This window comes from Thunnus thynnus, chromosome 23 (genome assembly GCF_963924715.1).
Source record: "Thunnus thynnus chromosome 23, fThuThy2.1, whole genome shotgun sequence".
Taxonomy (NCBI): Eukaryota; Metazoa; Chordata; class Actinopteri; order Scombriformes; family Scombridae; genus Thunnus; species Thunnus thynnus.
In genome coordinates this window covers 24786070-24802348 of record NC_089539.1, presented here as the reverse complement: position 1 = coordinate 24802348, position 16279 = coordinate 24786070, and the positions used below count along the sequence as shown (strand labels likewise).

The 16279-nt window shown below is 40.5% G+C and overlaps 1 protein-coding gene across 8 annotated transcripts in view; it reads left to right on the top strand.

Moving 5' to 3' along the window:
- The window catches only part of phf21b (PHD finger protein 21B), a 112636-nt gene that overhangs the window by 68729 nt on the left and 27628 nt on the right, over positions 1 to 16279 (top strand). For all 8 annotated transcript variants that reach the window (XM_067581175.1, XM_067581174.1, XM_067581180.1 and 5 more), the window contains one exon: positions 12873 to 13133. In XM_067581175.1, the coding sequence (XP_067437276.1) occupies positions 12873 to 13133 (261 nt within the window). The remainder of the gene's footprint in view (positions 1 to 12872; positions 13134 to 16279) is intronic.

Sequence of the window (16279 nt, the reverse complement as noted above, 5' to 3'; positions counted from 1 at the left end):
GCACTACGGGGACGTTTAGTTCCAGGTTTAATTCCTGAGATTATTTCCTTTTATTAATTGTGCTTCAGCTGTTCCATAAATTCACCTCTTCAACTAAAACACAGATTTTTATAGTAGTTGTCACAATTTGTCTTCTAAACATGCTAATTCTTCTGAAACTTAAAAGTCGACCAAATCTTAAAATCGTTAGGGCTACAACTTCTAGATATTTAAGTGTTGGGATTGAACGTTAATTCTTGACCTTGGAAACAGTAGCTGACAAAACATTCTCACCACGACAGTCCATTTAGTAGCTGCTCTGGAGCTTTCAGGTGTATCAAATGATCTTCCTGAGCAGATGGAGTTTTCCATCGGTGTCATATTGAATTCACGTGAACGACAGGCCTGAAAAATTGACCAAAAAAATGGAAATTTGAACACTTACAACTTCATGACAACTGGTGTGCGGAGGAAGGTCGTGTGATTGTTTTGAAAGCTTCAGAACAGCCACTAAATGGACCTTGTTTCACTCTACTAAAGGTAGCGGCTGTGAGTATTTTTCTGTCGTTACTGAAGCGAAGGCTTGTGTTGCTCCGTCTCTCTGGGAGGGAAAAGGACAGACTGCAGCCGTCCGTTTCCTCAGCACCTTTCAGGACTGAAGGGCCTCGCTGGTAAATGGGAGTGTAAACAAAGAAAACGTCTGGCAGCTGCACTGATGGAAATCTGAACAGCTACTAATGCGTTTTTCAGCAGCCCTGTTATCTCAAAGGCACACTATCAAAACAGAGTACATAATGAGTGTTGGATAATCCTGCCCGCTCGCTGGATCTGCAGTAAACAGCGCAGCTCTGACGGCTGACCTTAACCGTGGCCGTCGAGCGACAGCGGCGTTCTCAATTAAATCCTGCCAGCCGAGTGACGGAGCAGCGTGTTCACAGATTCTGTGATATCTGCTCAACTCAAACTGAATAAGAGATTATGAAGCGGAATATTTATACAGTTAACAAAGAAAAAAAAGTGCTGAGTAGTGCTGTTTGTGTGAAGCATCTAGAGATTTCTCTCAATGCGCTTTTTATCCCTTAAATTTCCTGTGTAGTATGTTTAAAGATGCATTTCCTAACTTTGTTATAGTGCCCCAAATCCTCCTCCTTCAAGGAGTTGAAGCGGCAGTTGAGACAGAAACACTGAAAATTTAAGCACTGAGAGAAGTTGAAGAATAATTTGCAAAGACAGATTTTTTTTTTACCCATGCATTTCCTCTACAGTGGGTTTGAATTTACACCTTGGAGCTTTGTTTTGTAACCCAAATCCCCAATTTTCCTCTATTTTTTTTGAAAATGGATAAAGTTAATGGTGAAGTTTGACAGGAAATGAGGAGCTGTGATATTTCAAAAACTGCAGCAGATATCAAAAAGATGAACGGAAGTGTAATAGTTGTTGTTCTTCGTTTACAGTCGAAATGACGTCTGTGGCTGAATGTCTGCTGAAGTAGTTTGTCGTTTAAAGTTTAGTAGGTTTGAAACTTGTTGTAAAAAGGTTTGATGTATTTCAAAAAATGATGAAAGATATAAAAACGGTGGAATTGTTCTGTAAATAAAATCTTCCTGAAGTACAGCAGTCAGATAAACAGAGCTTTATGTTTGTGTATCTATTTATGTTTTATTTGTTTTAACCAGAGAGGAAAATACATGCAGGAGATTTAACTTATATAATATCATGTTTCTTCTTCTCACAACATGAAAAAATACTGGAACTTGTTCTTAGTTACCTCCCTCCCCTGGTTATCAGCCACGTCACATGGACCCACTTTCGTCTTCCTATCAGCTGACGCCGTGCAGCTGTTTCTGAGCTCTGCCAGCTCCTGGAGAGATGACCGGCTCTCCGGTTCCAGCTGACTCGTCTATCTCCACCACTTTCAACGGGAGCGCTCCCAAAGTTTCAATTAACGAACTCCCTCAGCCAGCAAACAGCAAACAGCACTGGTGATCTGTGTGGAGAGGAGGAGGGCAGGATCTGCTATCTGTGTGACACACTGTATGGAAGCTGTTTAGTGACCAAACTACTGAGCAAGCACAAAGAAAACCCGAGCTGTCGTCAATCTGTAAATTCAAACCTGAGAACATCCAGGGATAGATTTGTAAGCTCAAAACGAGATTTTTACAATGAAGAACAGAATAATGTGATTGATCGCATGTCAAAGCAGTGAATTAAATTTGACTCTGAAGTGAAATTTCATTCATTTAAAGCCAAAATTCTGGTTACTTCAGTGTCTGCAGCCTATAAAAAATTTCTTCAATTCAATCAATTTACAACTATAAATTCTTCAGAGCTGCCGAGTAAAAATTATGTGTATCAACAGATTTCGAAGTTCCCAGTTTCTTAAAATTTAATATCAAGCCTTTAAAATTAAACATTTTGAATTCACAAGGTCTTCATTTCCAACATTAACATTTTATCTGATTTTTGTTCCTCTTTTTCTGAGTATCGGAGCAGCAAAGAATTTTAAAGCCAATAAAACTCATTTACTCCTGTTTTGTACCTTTCCTGACCCTTAAAACTCAAACTTCATACTTACCTGCTTCACTTATCTGTTGGGTAAAAGCCTATTTTAGAAATCCAAACTCCCTTTATTCTTGATTTTCCTCTATATCTGGTTTGAGGCAGATTTCTGTTTGGGATTGATTGTATTTTGTTTTGCTCCAAATGATCATTAGTAAGGGCTACATTGTCAACCCAAAATGGTGCTTCTAGATCTCACTGTGAGACTCATCCACCATCAGCCGATTTGAAGCTTCGGCGACCAAAAACAAAAGTCAAAAATTTGGGACCAAATGCGACTCACGTCCACTAACCAACTGATCAGAATCACATTTCCTAAGTGTTGTTTTTTACTACAATTTTGTGCCTTATTTTTTGTCGGTTGTTTCTCCAACAGCTGTTAATGTCAACAACACCAAAGTTATTTGAATTAATGAATAAATGTGAGATGTGGGTGTAAATTCAAAGGTCTGGAATCAGATGACTGTATATCAAACAAACTACTGAACAATCATTTAGTAAAACCCCAAACAACCACTCTAAACACCCTGGAAACATCGACTTACCTTAAACACCCTGCAGAAACGACCTATTAATGAGCAAAAACACCCTAGCAACCACCTAGCAACATCATAGCAACCCCACACAAAACTTTTAGTTAGATATTAAACACGCAAAGATTTTTAAAAAAGAAAATATTGCTTTTGCGTGTATAAATTTCTATTCTGGACTAAAATATCTGTGAGCTGAAGTCTGCCTCGACGTACAGATACAGCTTTCAAGCTGACAGTTGGTGGTGATTTGCACCACTTTGATGTGCACCAGCTCGCAGACGGAGAACACGCCGAAGTGAATCACCAGCTCTCAGAGGCCAGTTAACGAGTGTAGCTGCAGAAAATTGGGCATGCATCAGAAAGCCCATTTCCCCCCATCATCATGGTGTCCAGCCGTCATTAGAGCAGCTCTGTGTGGATGAAAGGTGAGCGGCGAGCGGACGCTGATGAAAGCCGCGGCGTCTAATTTAACTCGGCCAGATACGTGCAGAAAAATGGCTCGTTAACAATGTCATTAACATTTCCTCACACAAACTGTTTCCTATCAGGTGGAGCTGTCTGCCGGGGGGGTCGATGTGCCACCCAAAATGCACCTCTTCCACTGTGATCCACCAATGAGGAAGCTGTGTAGCTTCATATTGATTGATTTATAGACACGTGTGCACAAGAATCTCCAGAACTCTCCTGTATGGAACAATTAGAGGCTCTCTTTTTATCTCGGCTGTGTTTTCTTTTGCACCCTGCGTACATCAGCGAGACCTCTTCATTCTGAAAATCCATACCTGAAGGCCTGTAATGGTGTGACATGTGCAATCAACTCCTCCCTCAGAGGCACTTGTGAGACTCTGTGGCGGTGACGGGAACGACACCGTTTGGCAGCCGGCCCGAATGTCAACAAAAAAACCACTGAAGTAGAGCGCAGCGGTTCTTGCAAATGCATAAATCTGTCAATGCAGTTCAGTCTCACAAAGACCTTCAGTGCTCGGTCTGAGAATCTGAAGTCTCAAAAGGATGTTTGTTGTCGGAGGAAAGTTTGTTTACCAGCCTGTCGGAGAGGAAATGCCACCTCACATCCTCCATCTGAATCTTTTTCGAGGATGTTGACCAGAGGAAAGAATTGAAAGGAGTTGGTTCAACATCTATAGTGAATCTCTTATGCATTTTACCCAGAGTCAGAGTTTTGTCTCTTTGAACAACCCAGGTTGTTTACCAACAGATCTTTTTTAAAGGTATTTTCAGGCGAAGACTTTTCTAAACATCTGGATTAAAAATATTCCCTCTGACATATAATAAAAGTTCACAAGTTGCGACTCTTTCTTGAATCCAGAGTAAGACAGTAGAAGGAGAAAACATTTTTTCAAACACAGTATTGTGTATGAAACAATAACATTATGGAAAACAGTATTATTGGAACCAACAGAACTGATAAAAGGTTATTTTTATTTATATTCTGCAAACTTTGCAGCAAGATATGTCTGGTAGAGCGCTACCAATTCTGGATTATTATTTTTTTAATCTCGACTGATATTTGTTTTTGATATAAACACATAACGTAACCTTTTTTTGAGTAGGATCCCTCACATTTGAATGTTTGTGACTGGGGATGTGCTGGTAAGTTTCACAATAAAATTATCGTAGGTAAAAATATCACAGTAAACGGTATTATCACAATATTAGTGCTAAAATACAGTTAAATTACTTCACACCATGATTTTATTCACTGAGCAGTGGTCTGTATGTTGCAGCTTTGTTGGACTCGTCATAGGAAATCACACTGAAAACAGTTTAAACATTGTGAGCAAAAGTAGGGTGTCGTCTGCATAATAACAGATAGAACCATTGAGGAAGGAAACCTGCGATCTTGATCAGTCAGGTAAAGTTCAGTTCTCTCTAATACTGAAGTTAGTTTGTCACGCTTCAGTGGGTTGATGGCTAATGTTAATATAGAAAGTCCTGTCTAGAGTAGCTGGAGCTGGACTGACTGGTTCTTTGGTTATTCTGCCTCTCTGTGACCAGTTGGAAGCTTCGTCCTTATGGTCAAACATAATCAAACTGCTAATGAAGGCAGGAGAGCTGCTCTGTGTTCTACGGTGTCACAGTAATGGAAATGGTTGCCAATAAAAACGATGTGGAAGCACATCTCTATTTGTGACCAAGATATGTAGCGAGCGGGACATTTTTCACTGTAAAAATAAACTTGTCAGGACTCACTGGTGGAAAATCTGAGTAATTATTTCTAAATGACATCAAACAAATATAATTTCTGTTACTATACTGATATATCTGCGCTAAGGTAATATTCACAAAGATATCAAGCCAGCTGATTTATCATTCGGATGCTAAAGAACATAAATATAGAAAAATTATAACTGATAAAACTTTTAAATTTTGTCGTACAAATTGAGCAACAAGTCATTTCTGGCTGCGATCTTATAGACCAGGGATGTGAGTGAAGATGTTTTTTATTGTGCGACTAATAGAGAACTTTTTTTTTTTATCCAGATGGACAGAAAAGTCTTTGAGGATTATGGGAATACCTTCCAAACATGAATAGATTAAAGGTTTTTTTAAAGGGTAAATGTCCTTTATGACTTACCAAATATTCACCTCGAGGCTCTTTTAAGGTATAAATCAATCAATGGCTTTCATGCTGCTGTATGTGCACCTTAAAAATGCTGAAAACCCATAAGCCCATCAATTAGTCCATTAATTATCCTCTGAAGATGAAATAGCTTAATGACATCATTATTAGTAGGTAAATTAATGGTATTTCAGTGACAGTGACAAATGTCTCCATATTTGGTGCTCGGAGTTGTTTCTGTGATCAGTAGAGCTGCATCTTTATTGTTTGGACTCTTTGTAGATGTTGGTTTTATTCTTCTTCTTTGGCTGTTTATCGTTGTTGCTGCTGGTGATAACTTCCTCAGTGAAAGGCGTCTTTGTGGGAAGGAGAAAGCTGCGTTACATCGGTCAGTAGCACATATTAGCATAGTTTATTTCTTTCTGATTAAAAATCCTTCTTTAATCGGGTTGCAGGTGGTTTTTAAAAAGGTCTCGGAGCATCTTGAACGTGGCTCTCTGATACCTGCTGACATCACGTTCTCTATTTTCCCTTCATTCACTTTCTCCTCGGCTCTCTCCGGGAGGGACGAGTCTGTGCTCTCCAGCCTGGAGAGGCTTTAAATGAGTGACCTTTGAGACAATCAGAGGTGCCCCGTCTCGAACAAATGCTGAATGCTGAACGGCGACCCCCGGGTCCTGGTGCAGGCGGCTGCCCAGGCTGCCTGTGGATTACATTGATCCCCTGAAACAATGGGGCCCACCACGCTCATTGTTGAGGAGGAATTAATAAATAACAACATGTGAAAAAATGCAGGGGGGCTTTCTGGAGAGTCGGGGTTTAATACTGTATGCTGCGGAGGCCTCGACTGTGAAATCATTTATTATAAAAGACTTTTCTCTCCTTTTGTCACTGAAGCCATGACAGCGAGTTATTTTACTTCTAACACAGTCAGCAGGTTTATAGAGAAAAAACACTTAATTTCACTTTTATACAACTACTGATCTGAGTCATGGTGTCCTGTTCAGTTAAATGTCATTTATCTAAAAAATAATCCCTCATAAAGTCCAGATGAGGCATGTGTGATATGCAAATTTGATACACAGTAATATCCTACAAATGACTGAAATTAAATGAAACTAGAGATATATACTTATCAGCATAAAATAACCTGTTAACAATATATCAGACAATAGTTGCTTTTGTACATAAACACATTAATTGATTAGTGTCAGCAGAATTTTACATCTATTTTGATAATCAGTCAATTGTTTAAGTAAAAATGCCAAATATACTTTGGTTCCAGCTTCTCAAATGGAAACATTTCTACATCTTTTTGTATTATCGTACACTAGTATTAACACTTTAAGTAACAGCAGTATTAGTGGTAATGGAATTGAAGTACTAGTAGTATTAGTACCGCTAGTAGTATTGGTAGTAGTTGTTATAATAGTTGTAGTAGTTACAGTTGAAGTACTACTGTAGAGGTTTTAGCAGTAGTAAAAGTTGTACTTGTTAGCAGTTATTATTGTAACAGCAGTAGAAATAAAAGTAGCAGCTGTTTATTTGTCATAAGACACCAAATTTACAACATTAAAACACAAACACAGAAGTTTATCTCCTCTATTAAACTCTGATTGTATACAAGTGGAGGAAAGGGAGTTGGGTTGCATTGTGGGAAATGTAGACACCAGTGTCTCCTGTGTGAGGACTCTGTGATGGACATTTTCACTGTTTTTACAGCAGAATGATCAATGATAAAAATAATTGTCAGTAGTCCAAATTTATTTAAGACAATTTAAAGATCGGTCACTGAAACACAAATAAAAATGAAAATATGACTCATGGTATTGACAAAATAATCACATTTTTGTGAAATAAGTTTCTTCTCATAGTCATAACATGTCTAGAAAGAAAAAATAAGTTCATCAGCTTTAAATTTACGACTGTGAAGCTGTAGTAAAACAAAAATGATTACTCATTGTGACTTCTTCAAAAAAGGAGCTTACAGTTATTCAAGATGATTCCACCCAGGATCAACAAATCAAACGTCTTACTGTGAGAATTAACAGGATAAAGTTAGCTGGATAACTTCACACTAGCCTGGATTATTTAAAGGCGGAGAAAGTGATAACAGAGCCCCTGGATGTGCTGATTAGAGCAGATTTGAACACAAAAGCAGGAGACTGAAGCTCCTAAAGAAACTCTACCTCCTCAGTCTCTTGTTAACTCTTTAACAAGCTAACACATCAGCTCCGTCTTAAGGCGGCAGGCCTCTCGCTTCTGTTTTAAGGAGGACTTCCTGATTAGGAATGCAGCGTCTCAGGCAGCAGTGGGACCCTAAATGAGCCTGTTTCCTCCACTTGTTCTCCCTCATCCCCCACAGCACTCTGCCTGGATAATAGAGAGCTCTGATGGGAGCTTTTTTAGGGGGGCAGATGGGGGATGGATGTTTTTTCACTCAAGGAAGAAGAAAAGAAAAAAAAAAAGGATTCAATCTAGAAACTTTGGGTAAATTTTCTGTGTAATTTGCAGGTATTTAACGGTAATTTCACAGAGGCGGTGGTAAGAGTTAAGTTGGTTTAGTTAAATTAATTAATAAATTACAATTACAATTTACAATTAATTATTTACAATTCTTTAACTGACTGTGTAATTTTGTATGTCTAATGCTGTATAAGCAAATTACATTTCTTCAATGATTTAATTTAAAATAAAGTAAACACTAAAAAACAAAGTATTTTCTGTCAGTTAAAGATTATAATTTATTTAACTACATACGAACCCAAATATAATGTATCGGCACTCACAAATTTTCTGTTTTTTCTCATAATTTGTACCAAATTGCACCACTTTCTCTGTGAAATGTCCTAAAAATGAAATGTTAAATACCTGCAAATTACCCAGAAATTTTCCAGGAAGCTAGTATAAAACTAAAGGAGCTGTAAAATAAAGCTTAACCAACTTTCTTGTGAGGACGGGGTGAAAACTGTAGGGTTGTTTTCTTCAAATATGTATATATTTATATGTATGCTACTTGTTCTTTGGCATTTGATGTTGTTTATCAGAGCGCCTGCCTCTCTGCTGATGTATTTACAGGGTAATTACTGCAGAGAGCAAGGACACTCAGGTCTGAAAGTGCTTTCAAACTGTAAGCCATGTTGCCTGCACAGAAATCTTTTTTATTTTTCTTAACAGCGGCTGCTCAAACTGCCAGAAAAAAAAGAAATCCCCCTCCCCTCACCCACAAACCACTGTAGTCCATAGAAAACCATAAAAAAAGCAGCGGCGGGATGAGAAGGGGCAGCGGGATGGAATATAAAATATTTAGAGAGCCTCTTCTTTTCAGTAGTGTGAGGGTGAAGCGGAGGGGAAAGCGAGATGTACTTATCTCTGCTTTGGAAGATGTATTTTTCTTTTGCAGGCAGGAGGAGGAGGAGGAGGAGGAGGAGGAGGCGGCGGTGGACGGGTGGGGGATGGGTGAGGGTGTGTGTGATGATGATGATGATGATGATGATGAGGCCAGTCTGGTGGGTAGGACTGTGAGGAGCAGCAGCAGAGTGTCTGACGCTATGTGGACGAGGCCTCTTTCTGCTGCTTTCTGTTCACATTAGAGTCTGAAATGAAGACACAGTAGAGCTGTTGGCTCTGTTTCTATTGGCTCCTGCTTCAGTAACTGACTGATAGTAACTGACAGTAACAGACTGACAGTTACAGACAGTAACAGACTGCCAGCAACAGACTGACAGTAACAGACTGACAGTAACAGACAGTAATAGACTGACAGTAACTGACAGTAACTGACTGACAGAAACTGACTGACAGTAACAGACTGAGAGTAACAGACAGTAACTGACAGCAACAGACTGACAGTAACAGACTGACAGTAACAGACAGTAACAGACTGACAGTTACAGACAGTAACAGACTGCCAGCAACAGACTGCCAGCAACAGACTGACAGTAACAGACTGACAGTAACAGACAGTAACAGACTGACAGTAACAGACAGTAACAGACAGTAACTGACAGTAACTGACTGACAGTAACTGACAGTAACAGACAGTAACAGACTGACAGCAACAGACAGTAACAGACAGTAACAGACTGACAGCAACAGACAGTAACAGACAGTAACTGACTGACAGTAACAGACAGTAACAGACTGACAGCAACAGACAGTAACAGACAGTAACTGACTGACAGTAACAGACAGTAACAGACTGACAGCAACAGACAGTAACAGACAGTAACAGACAGTAACAGACTGACAGTAACAGACAGTAACAGACTGCCAGCAACAGACTGCCAGCAACAGACTGACAGTAACTGACAGTAACTGACTGACAGAAACTGACAGTAACAGACAGTAACAGACTGTAACTGACTGACAGTAACTGACAGTAACAGACAGTAACAGACTGACAGCAACAGACAGTAACAGACAGTAACAGACTGACAGCAACAGACAGTAACAGACAGTAACTGACTGACAGTAACAGACAGTAACAGACTGACAGCAACAGACAGTAACAGACAGTAACAGACAGTAACAGACAGTAACAGACAGTCTCAGTGTTGTTAGCAGCAGCAGCTGTAAGTCCTGAACAGCCCAGAAAGGTAAATCTGTTGAATTTATTCCATATTTCTGACTTTATGATAGTTTGTTTCTTTTGCTTCTGAATATTTTTTACTCAACAACAGTAGTACTAGTAACAGTAGTAGTACTAGTAACAGCAGTAGTACTAGTAGCAGCAGTAGTACTAGTAACAGTAGTAGTACTAGTAGCAGCAGTAGTACTAGTAACAGTAGAAGTACTAGTAACAGCAGTGGTACTAGTAGCAGCAGTAGTACTAGTAACAGTAGAAGTACTAGTAACAGCAGTGGTACTAGTAGCAGCAGTAGTACTAGTAACAGTAGAAGTACTAGTAACAGCAGTGGTACTAGTAACAGCAGTAGTACTAGTAACAGCAGTGGTACTAGTAGCAGCAGTAGTACTAGTAACAGTAGAAGTACTAGTAACAGCAGTGGTACTAGTAGCAGCAGTAGTACTAGTAACAGTAGTAGTACTAGTAACAGCAGTGGTACTAGTAGCAGCAGTAGTACTAGTAACAGCAGTGGTACTAGTAACAGCAGTAGTACTAGTAACAGCAGTAGTACTAGTAACAGCAGTGGTACTAGTAGCAGCAGTAGTACTAGTAACAGTAGTAGTACTAGTAACAGCAGTGGTACTAGTAGCAGCAGTAGTACTAGTAACAGCAGTGGTACTAGTAACAGTAGTAGTACTAGTAACAGCAGTAGTACTAGTAACAGCAGTAGTACTAGTAACAGTAGAAGTACTAGTAACAGCAGTGGTACTAGTAGCAGCAGTAGTACTAGTAACAGTAGAAGTACTAGTAACAGCAGTGGTACTAGTAGCAGCAGTAGTACTAGTAACAGTAGAAGTACTAGTAACAGCAGTGGTACTAGTAGCAGCAGTAGTACTAGTAACAGTAGAAGTACTAGTAACAGCAGTGGTACTAGTAGCAGCAGTAGTACTAGTAACAGCAGTGGTACTAGTAGCAGTAGTAGTATCAGGATCAGTGGTAGCAACAGCAGAAGTAGTAACACAAGTAGTTGTAGCAGGAACAATGAGTAGTAGTGGTAACAGCAGTAGTATCAGTATTAGTGTCAGCAGCAGCTGAAGTACTAGTAGATGTAGTTTTATTTGGAAGCAGGAGTAACAGCAGTAGTAGTAGTAGTATTAGCAGTAGTAGTGGCGACAGCAATAGTAACACCAGTATAAATATTTGCTGCAGGAGTAGTACTAATAATGGGAGTAGGAGTAACACTTTGAAGTAATTAAAGTAGTTGTGTTTGCAGTAGTAAAACTGAAAATACTTGTAGTGGTATTAGTAATATAGGCAGTAATATTAGCTATAGTAGTACTTGTTATAGTAGCACTTATAGTTCAAGTAGTAGTAGTAGTAGAAGAAGTACCTGAAGTAGAATTTGTTATACTAGTAGTAGTAATGAAATAGTAGTTGTAGTCGCTGTAGCAGTTGTAGCCAATGTAGTAACTTAAGTATTTGTAATAGAGGTAGAAGTACTTGTAGTATTATTATTTTTGCAGTATTAGTACTTGCAACGGTTCATTCTGTCGGTCACTGAATCAAACTTTTCGTTTTCTGCTCACATCAGTCCGGTTGTTTGTGTGAAACAGGATGAAAATACTTGCTGTAGTACTCGTGTACCGTCTCAGGTGTTTGTAGTACTCTCAGTACTCTTAGTAGTACTCTCAGTGTTGCAGCGCTGACAGTAACTGTAGAGAGAAGCTGTTTGTGTTTCTCTCACAGTGGAAACAGCAGTGAAGTGTGATCTGTGTACAAATACTCTGAAAGTACCTGCAGTGACATCACGCCTGTCTGTCTGTCTGTCTGTCTCTCTAACTTCCTGTCTGTCTCTCTAACTTCCTGTCTGTCTGTCTGTCTCTATAACTTCCTGTCTGTCTCTCTAACTTCCTGTCTGTCTGTCTGTCTGTCTGTCTGTCTCTATAACTTCCTGTCTGTCTCTATAACTTCCTGTCTCTCTCTCTAACTTCCTGTCTGTCTGTCTGTCTGTCTGTCTGTCTCTATAACTTCCTGTCTGTCTCTATAACTTCCTGTCTCTCTCTCTAACTTCCTGTCTGTCTGTCTGTCTGTCTGTCTGTCTGTCTGTCTCTATAACTTCCTGTCTGTCTCTCTAACTTCCTGACTGTCTCTCTAACTGCCTGTCTGTCTGTCTGTCTCTCTAAATTCCTGTCTGTCTGTCTGTCTCTCTAACTTCCTGTCTGTCCGTCTGTCTCTCTAACTTCCTGTCTGTCTCTCTAACTTCCTGTCTGTCTGTCTGTCTGTCTCTCTAAATTCCTGTCTGTCTGTCTGTCTCTCTAAATTCCTGTCTGTCTGCCTGTCTCTCTAACCCCCTGTCTGTCTGTCTGTCTGTCTGTCTGTCCGTCTGTCTCTCTAACTTCCTGTCTGTCTGTCTGTCTGTCCGTCTGTCTCTCTAACTTCCTGTCTGTCCGTCTGTCTCTCTAACTTCCTGTCTGTCTGTCTGTCTGTCTCTCTTTCTAATATCCTGTCTGTCTCTCTAATGTCCTGTCTGTCTGTCTGTCTGTCTGTCTGTCTGACTGATGAACCGTCCTGTCTGTCTCTCTAATGTCCTGTCTGTCTGTCTGTCTGTCTGTCTGTCTGACTGATGAACCGTCCTGTCTGTCTCTCTGTACAGAAGCTGGCAGTCAGAAGTTGTCCTGTAGGGTCGACCAAGCCCTTGTCTCTCATCAAGCCTCCCAGCCAGGGCATCGCCATCTCCGTGGTGCCGGCCAAGGCTCCCGTTTCCATGGTGACCGCACACATTAACGGACAGAAGGCGGCGAGCTCGGAGCCGTTGCAGACGTCCCCCATCAACCTCCAGACGGGCGGCAGGGTGGCGGCCGCCGGTGTCCACCCGTTCAGCAGCAGGAGAGCCGGAGAGCTGCCTCCCTCTCAGGTAAAAACACACCTGCACATGTGTGGAGTGATGTCATCGGGGTCATCTCACAAAGTTTTAACAACAAACTGGAGGCGTGGAGTCGACAGAAAGGGAGGTTTTAGTGAAAAGACACCATCCAGTTGCATTATGGGAAATGTAGGATCCAGTGCTAAAGACTGAGACACTGTAGAGACTCTTCAGCTTTGACTTCTTCTTCTTCTTCTTTCAAATAATTGACAGATTAATCAATGAGAGGAGGAGAAAAGGATTGTCACGAGTCAGTTTTTATTGTTTATTGTTTAATGGGCAGTGAAGAGACGGAGAGGTGGGTTTGACATGCAACAAAGACTCTGTTTACACTTGGTTTTAAATGCATCATGGGTAATCGGATCACAAGTGGAAACGACCACCAGGACGCATTGTGATCCGATCGCTCAAACCGCTCGCCGAGGTAGTCTGGGACTCATCTGACCACAAATCTTTTGTAGTGTAAAAACTAATGTGTCCTGAACAGGAAAATACGTCATCAATGCAGGACGTGGTGGTTGTTTTGGCGACACCAACGCCAAACTGCCAACAGTGGGAACAGCCCGTACATGTATATTAGTTCTTGAAACATCTTTGTTGTCTTAGCAGCCTGCGTGAAATAAATCTGACGTAATAACTGCGTGGAAGTGATGTAGGCGGTGACGACATCTGAACAACAAGTGGTCAGCTGGACGCCTTGGAGACGCCTGATAGACACAGGTGTGAACGGCGACGTGTAAATACATTTTAAAACCAAGTGTAAACATGCTCAAAGGTCCCTGGCTGGAATCAAACCAGGGACATCGTGGTCACATGACATGTGCTGCAACCAATCAGCTACCGCGGCTTTGAATTTCCATAAACAGCAGGTGGCGCTAATCCTCACAGTCGCTGCCATTAAACCGTCGCAGAAGAAGAAGAAGAGACACAACGAGACGACGTCATTAAAAGTTCAAACGATGGAAAACATGATGGAAATATGACGTTTGTGTTAGTTTCGTGTATCACAGATCTGATGTTTTCAGCTCTTCAGTCACATGATTCATGGACGTCATCGTTTATCCACACAGCTGCTGTTACACCTCAGACAACAGGAAACTCAGCAAATTTGAAAATGCAAATAAAAAGCAGGTGGATGGAAACACACCTGCTGGGATTCGTTCCCACGGTTGTAGAATCTGGATCTGCTGCTCAGACTCTCTGAACCGCCAACAAACCAACAAACCAACAAACCAACAAACCAGCCTGCGTTTGTTTTTTAGATGCAGGGTTGTTTTTGGTGTGTTATCTGACAGTAGACGGAGAGGAAGCTGTGTGTAGTTTTTATTTCCACCTGCTGGTGCAGCTTGAGATCACTGTTACAGATTCTCCTCTCCAGAAAGGAAAATAATATATATTTTTTTAATCTTTTTGACCTGTTAAACACATATCACGGTTTATAAAATTGTCCGACACGGAGAAAAAGGTTTTTTTTTTGTGATGCATCAGAGAATCAGAGATGCTGTTTTTTCCCTCCAACCTCTGAGTGGCTGTTAGGATTCAGGCCACAGCGTCTCGTCTCCTCCGCACTCTGTATTCAGCACCATCACCTCCATCAGCACACACAGCCTGGATCAGAGCTTCACGCTCCACACTATTACAGTAAACGCACGGCACCATAGAGAGAGAGAGAGAGAGAGAGAGGAGGAAGAGGAGGGCCGAGCCTCGCGGGGCCTCGGGCTGCCGCTTTATGATCCCCGCTGTCTCCGTCCATCACACGTCTTATGTAAGATGGAGCACGTCTGTTATCATTAAACCTTAAAAATAGGTTTGCAGGAAGGCCGAACGCGACCTTTTTAGAGGTGCACGAAGACAGAAAAACAAAACAACTAAGCGGCGCAGAGTTCATTCTTCATTTAATATGTCGTGTTGTGAGTGTGAGTGATGACGGATCTGTTTCTGCCTGAAACAGTTCAATTCCAAAGAGGAAAAATCAGGTAATTTAAGTTTCAGATATGGACTTAAATGAGTTATTTGAAATATAAAAACAATATAAATTCTTAATTACGGCTGTAACAGTTGTTTTCATTATCAGTTGATTATTTTTTTTTAGATGAATTATGTAAATATCTTGTTATATTTAACCAACAGTACCAAAACCAAAGATAGAGGCTGGAAATCTTCACATTTAAGCAGCTGGAATGAGAAGATAATTAGTATTTTTGCTTAATAATTATTGTAAATTATTAATTGACTGTTGATGATCAAACTACTCGAATAGTCGACAGCTCTAATCTTTATTCTCCTGTTTTATGGGCTAACTGTTTTTTGTTTTTTTTGCAGCTGATCAATAATCAGTTTCACAATTTTAAAAGGATCCATGAGAGCGGTGTACTCAGTAGGGAGCCATCTGATTGGCCGTCTTAAAACGAACCTTTTCCTGCATCTGATTGGATGAACTTGAGTCAGTTTTACTCTTATAGATCAGTTTCAGAAGTCTTTAAACCCGTCACTCACGAATTAAAAACTGCAGAAACATGGCGACTGAGCTGATGATGTCACCGATGATGTCACTGATGATGTCACTTGAGTCAGCAGTCGGTCGGCTGAAGAGTTCGGTTACCGGACCTCTGCTGGAGGCTAGCGGCTCCAGGCTACATTAGCTGCTACTAGCATAGCACAGCACCATCTGTGCAGTTGCATTGTGGGTAATGTAGGCGACAGGTTTTGACAAGGAAAAGCAGTATGTCTGGTTCTGTTGCATCGATTTAGATCCTTTTTGAAATCAAACTGTCTATTGTGAGTTTGACAATGTTAGAGGCGTGAAATGCTAAATCTGTGGAGGTCGTACAGAATCTGACTGTATTTCAGAGCTGCAACAATTAGTTGATTAGTTGCCAACGTAAAATGTGAATATTTTCTGGTTTCTTTAGTCTCTATGACAGTAAACTGAATATCTTTGTGTTGTGGACAAAACAAGACATTTGAGGACGTCATCTTGGACTTTGGCATTTAAATGGGCCAAATAACTAATCCATTAATTGAGAAAATATTAAAAATGATCTGTAAATGCATTCAAACCTAGATTTGAACCTCCACTCAACTATAAATATGCCCTCAGACGTTGTAAACTACTAGTAGCTACAGTTTAGCTGCTC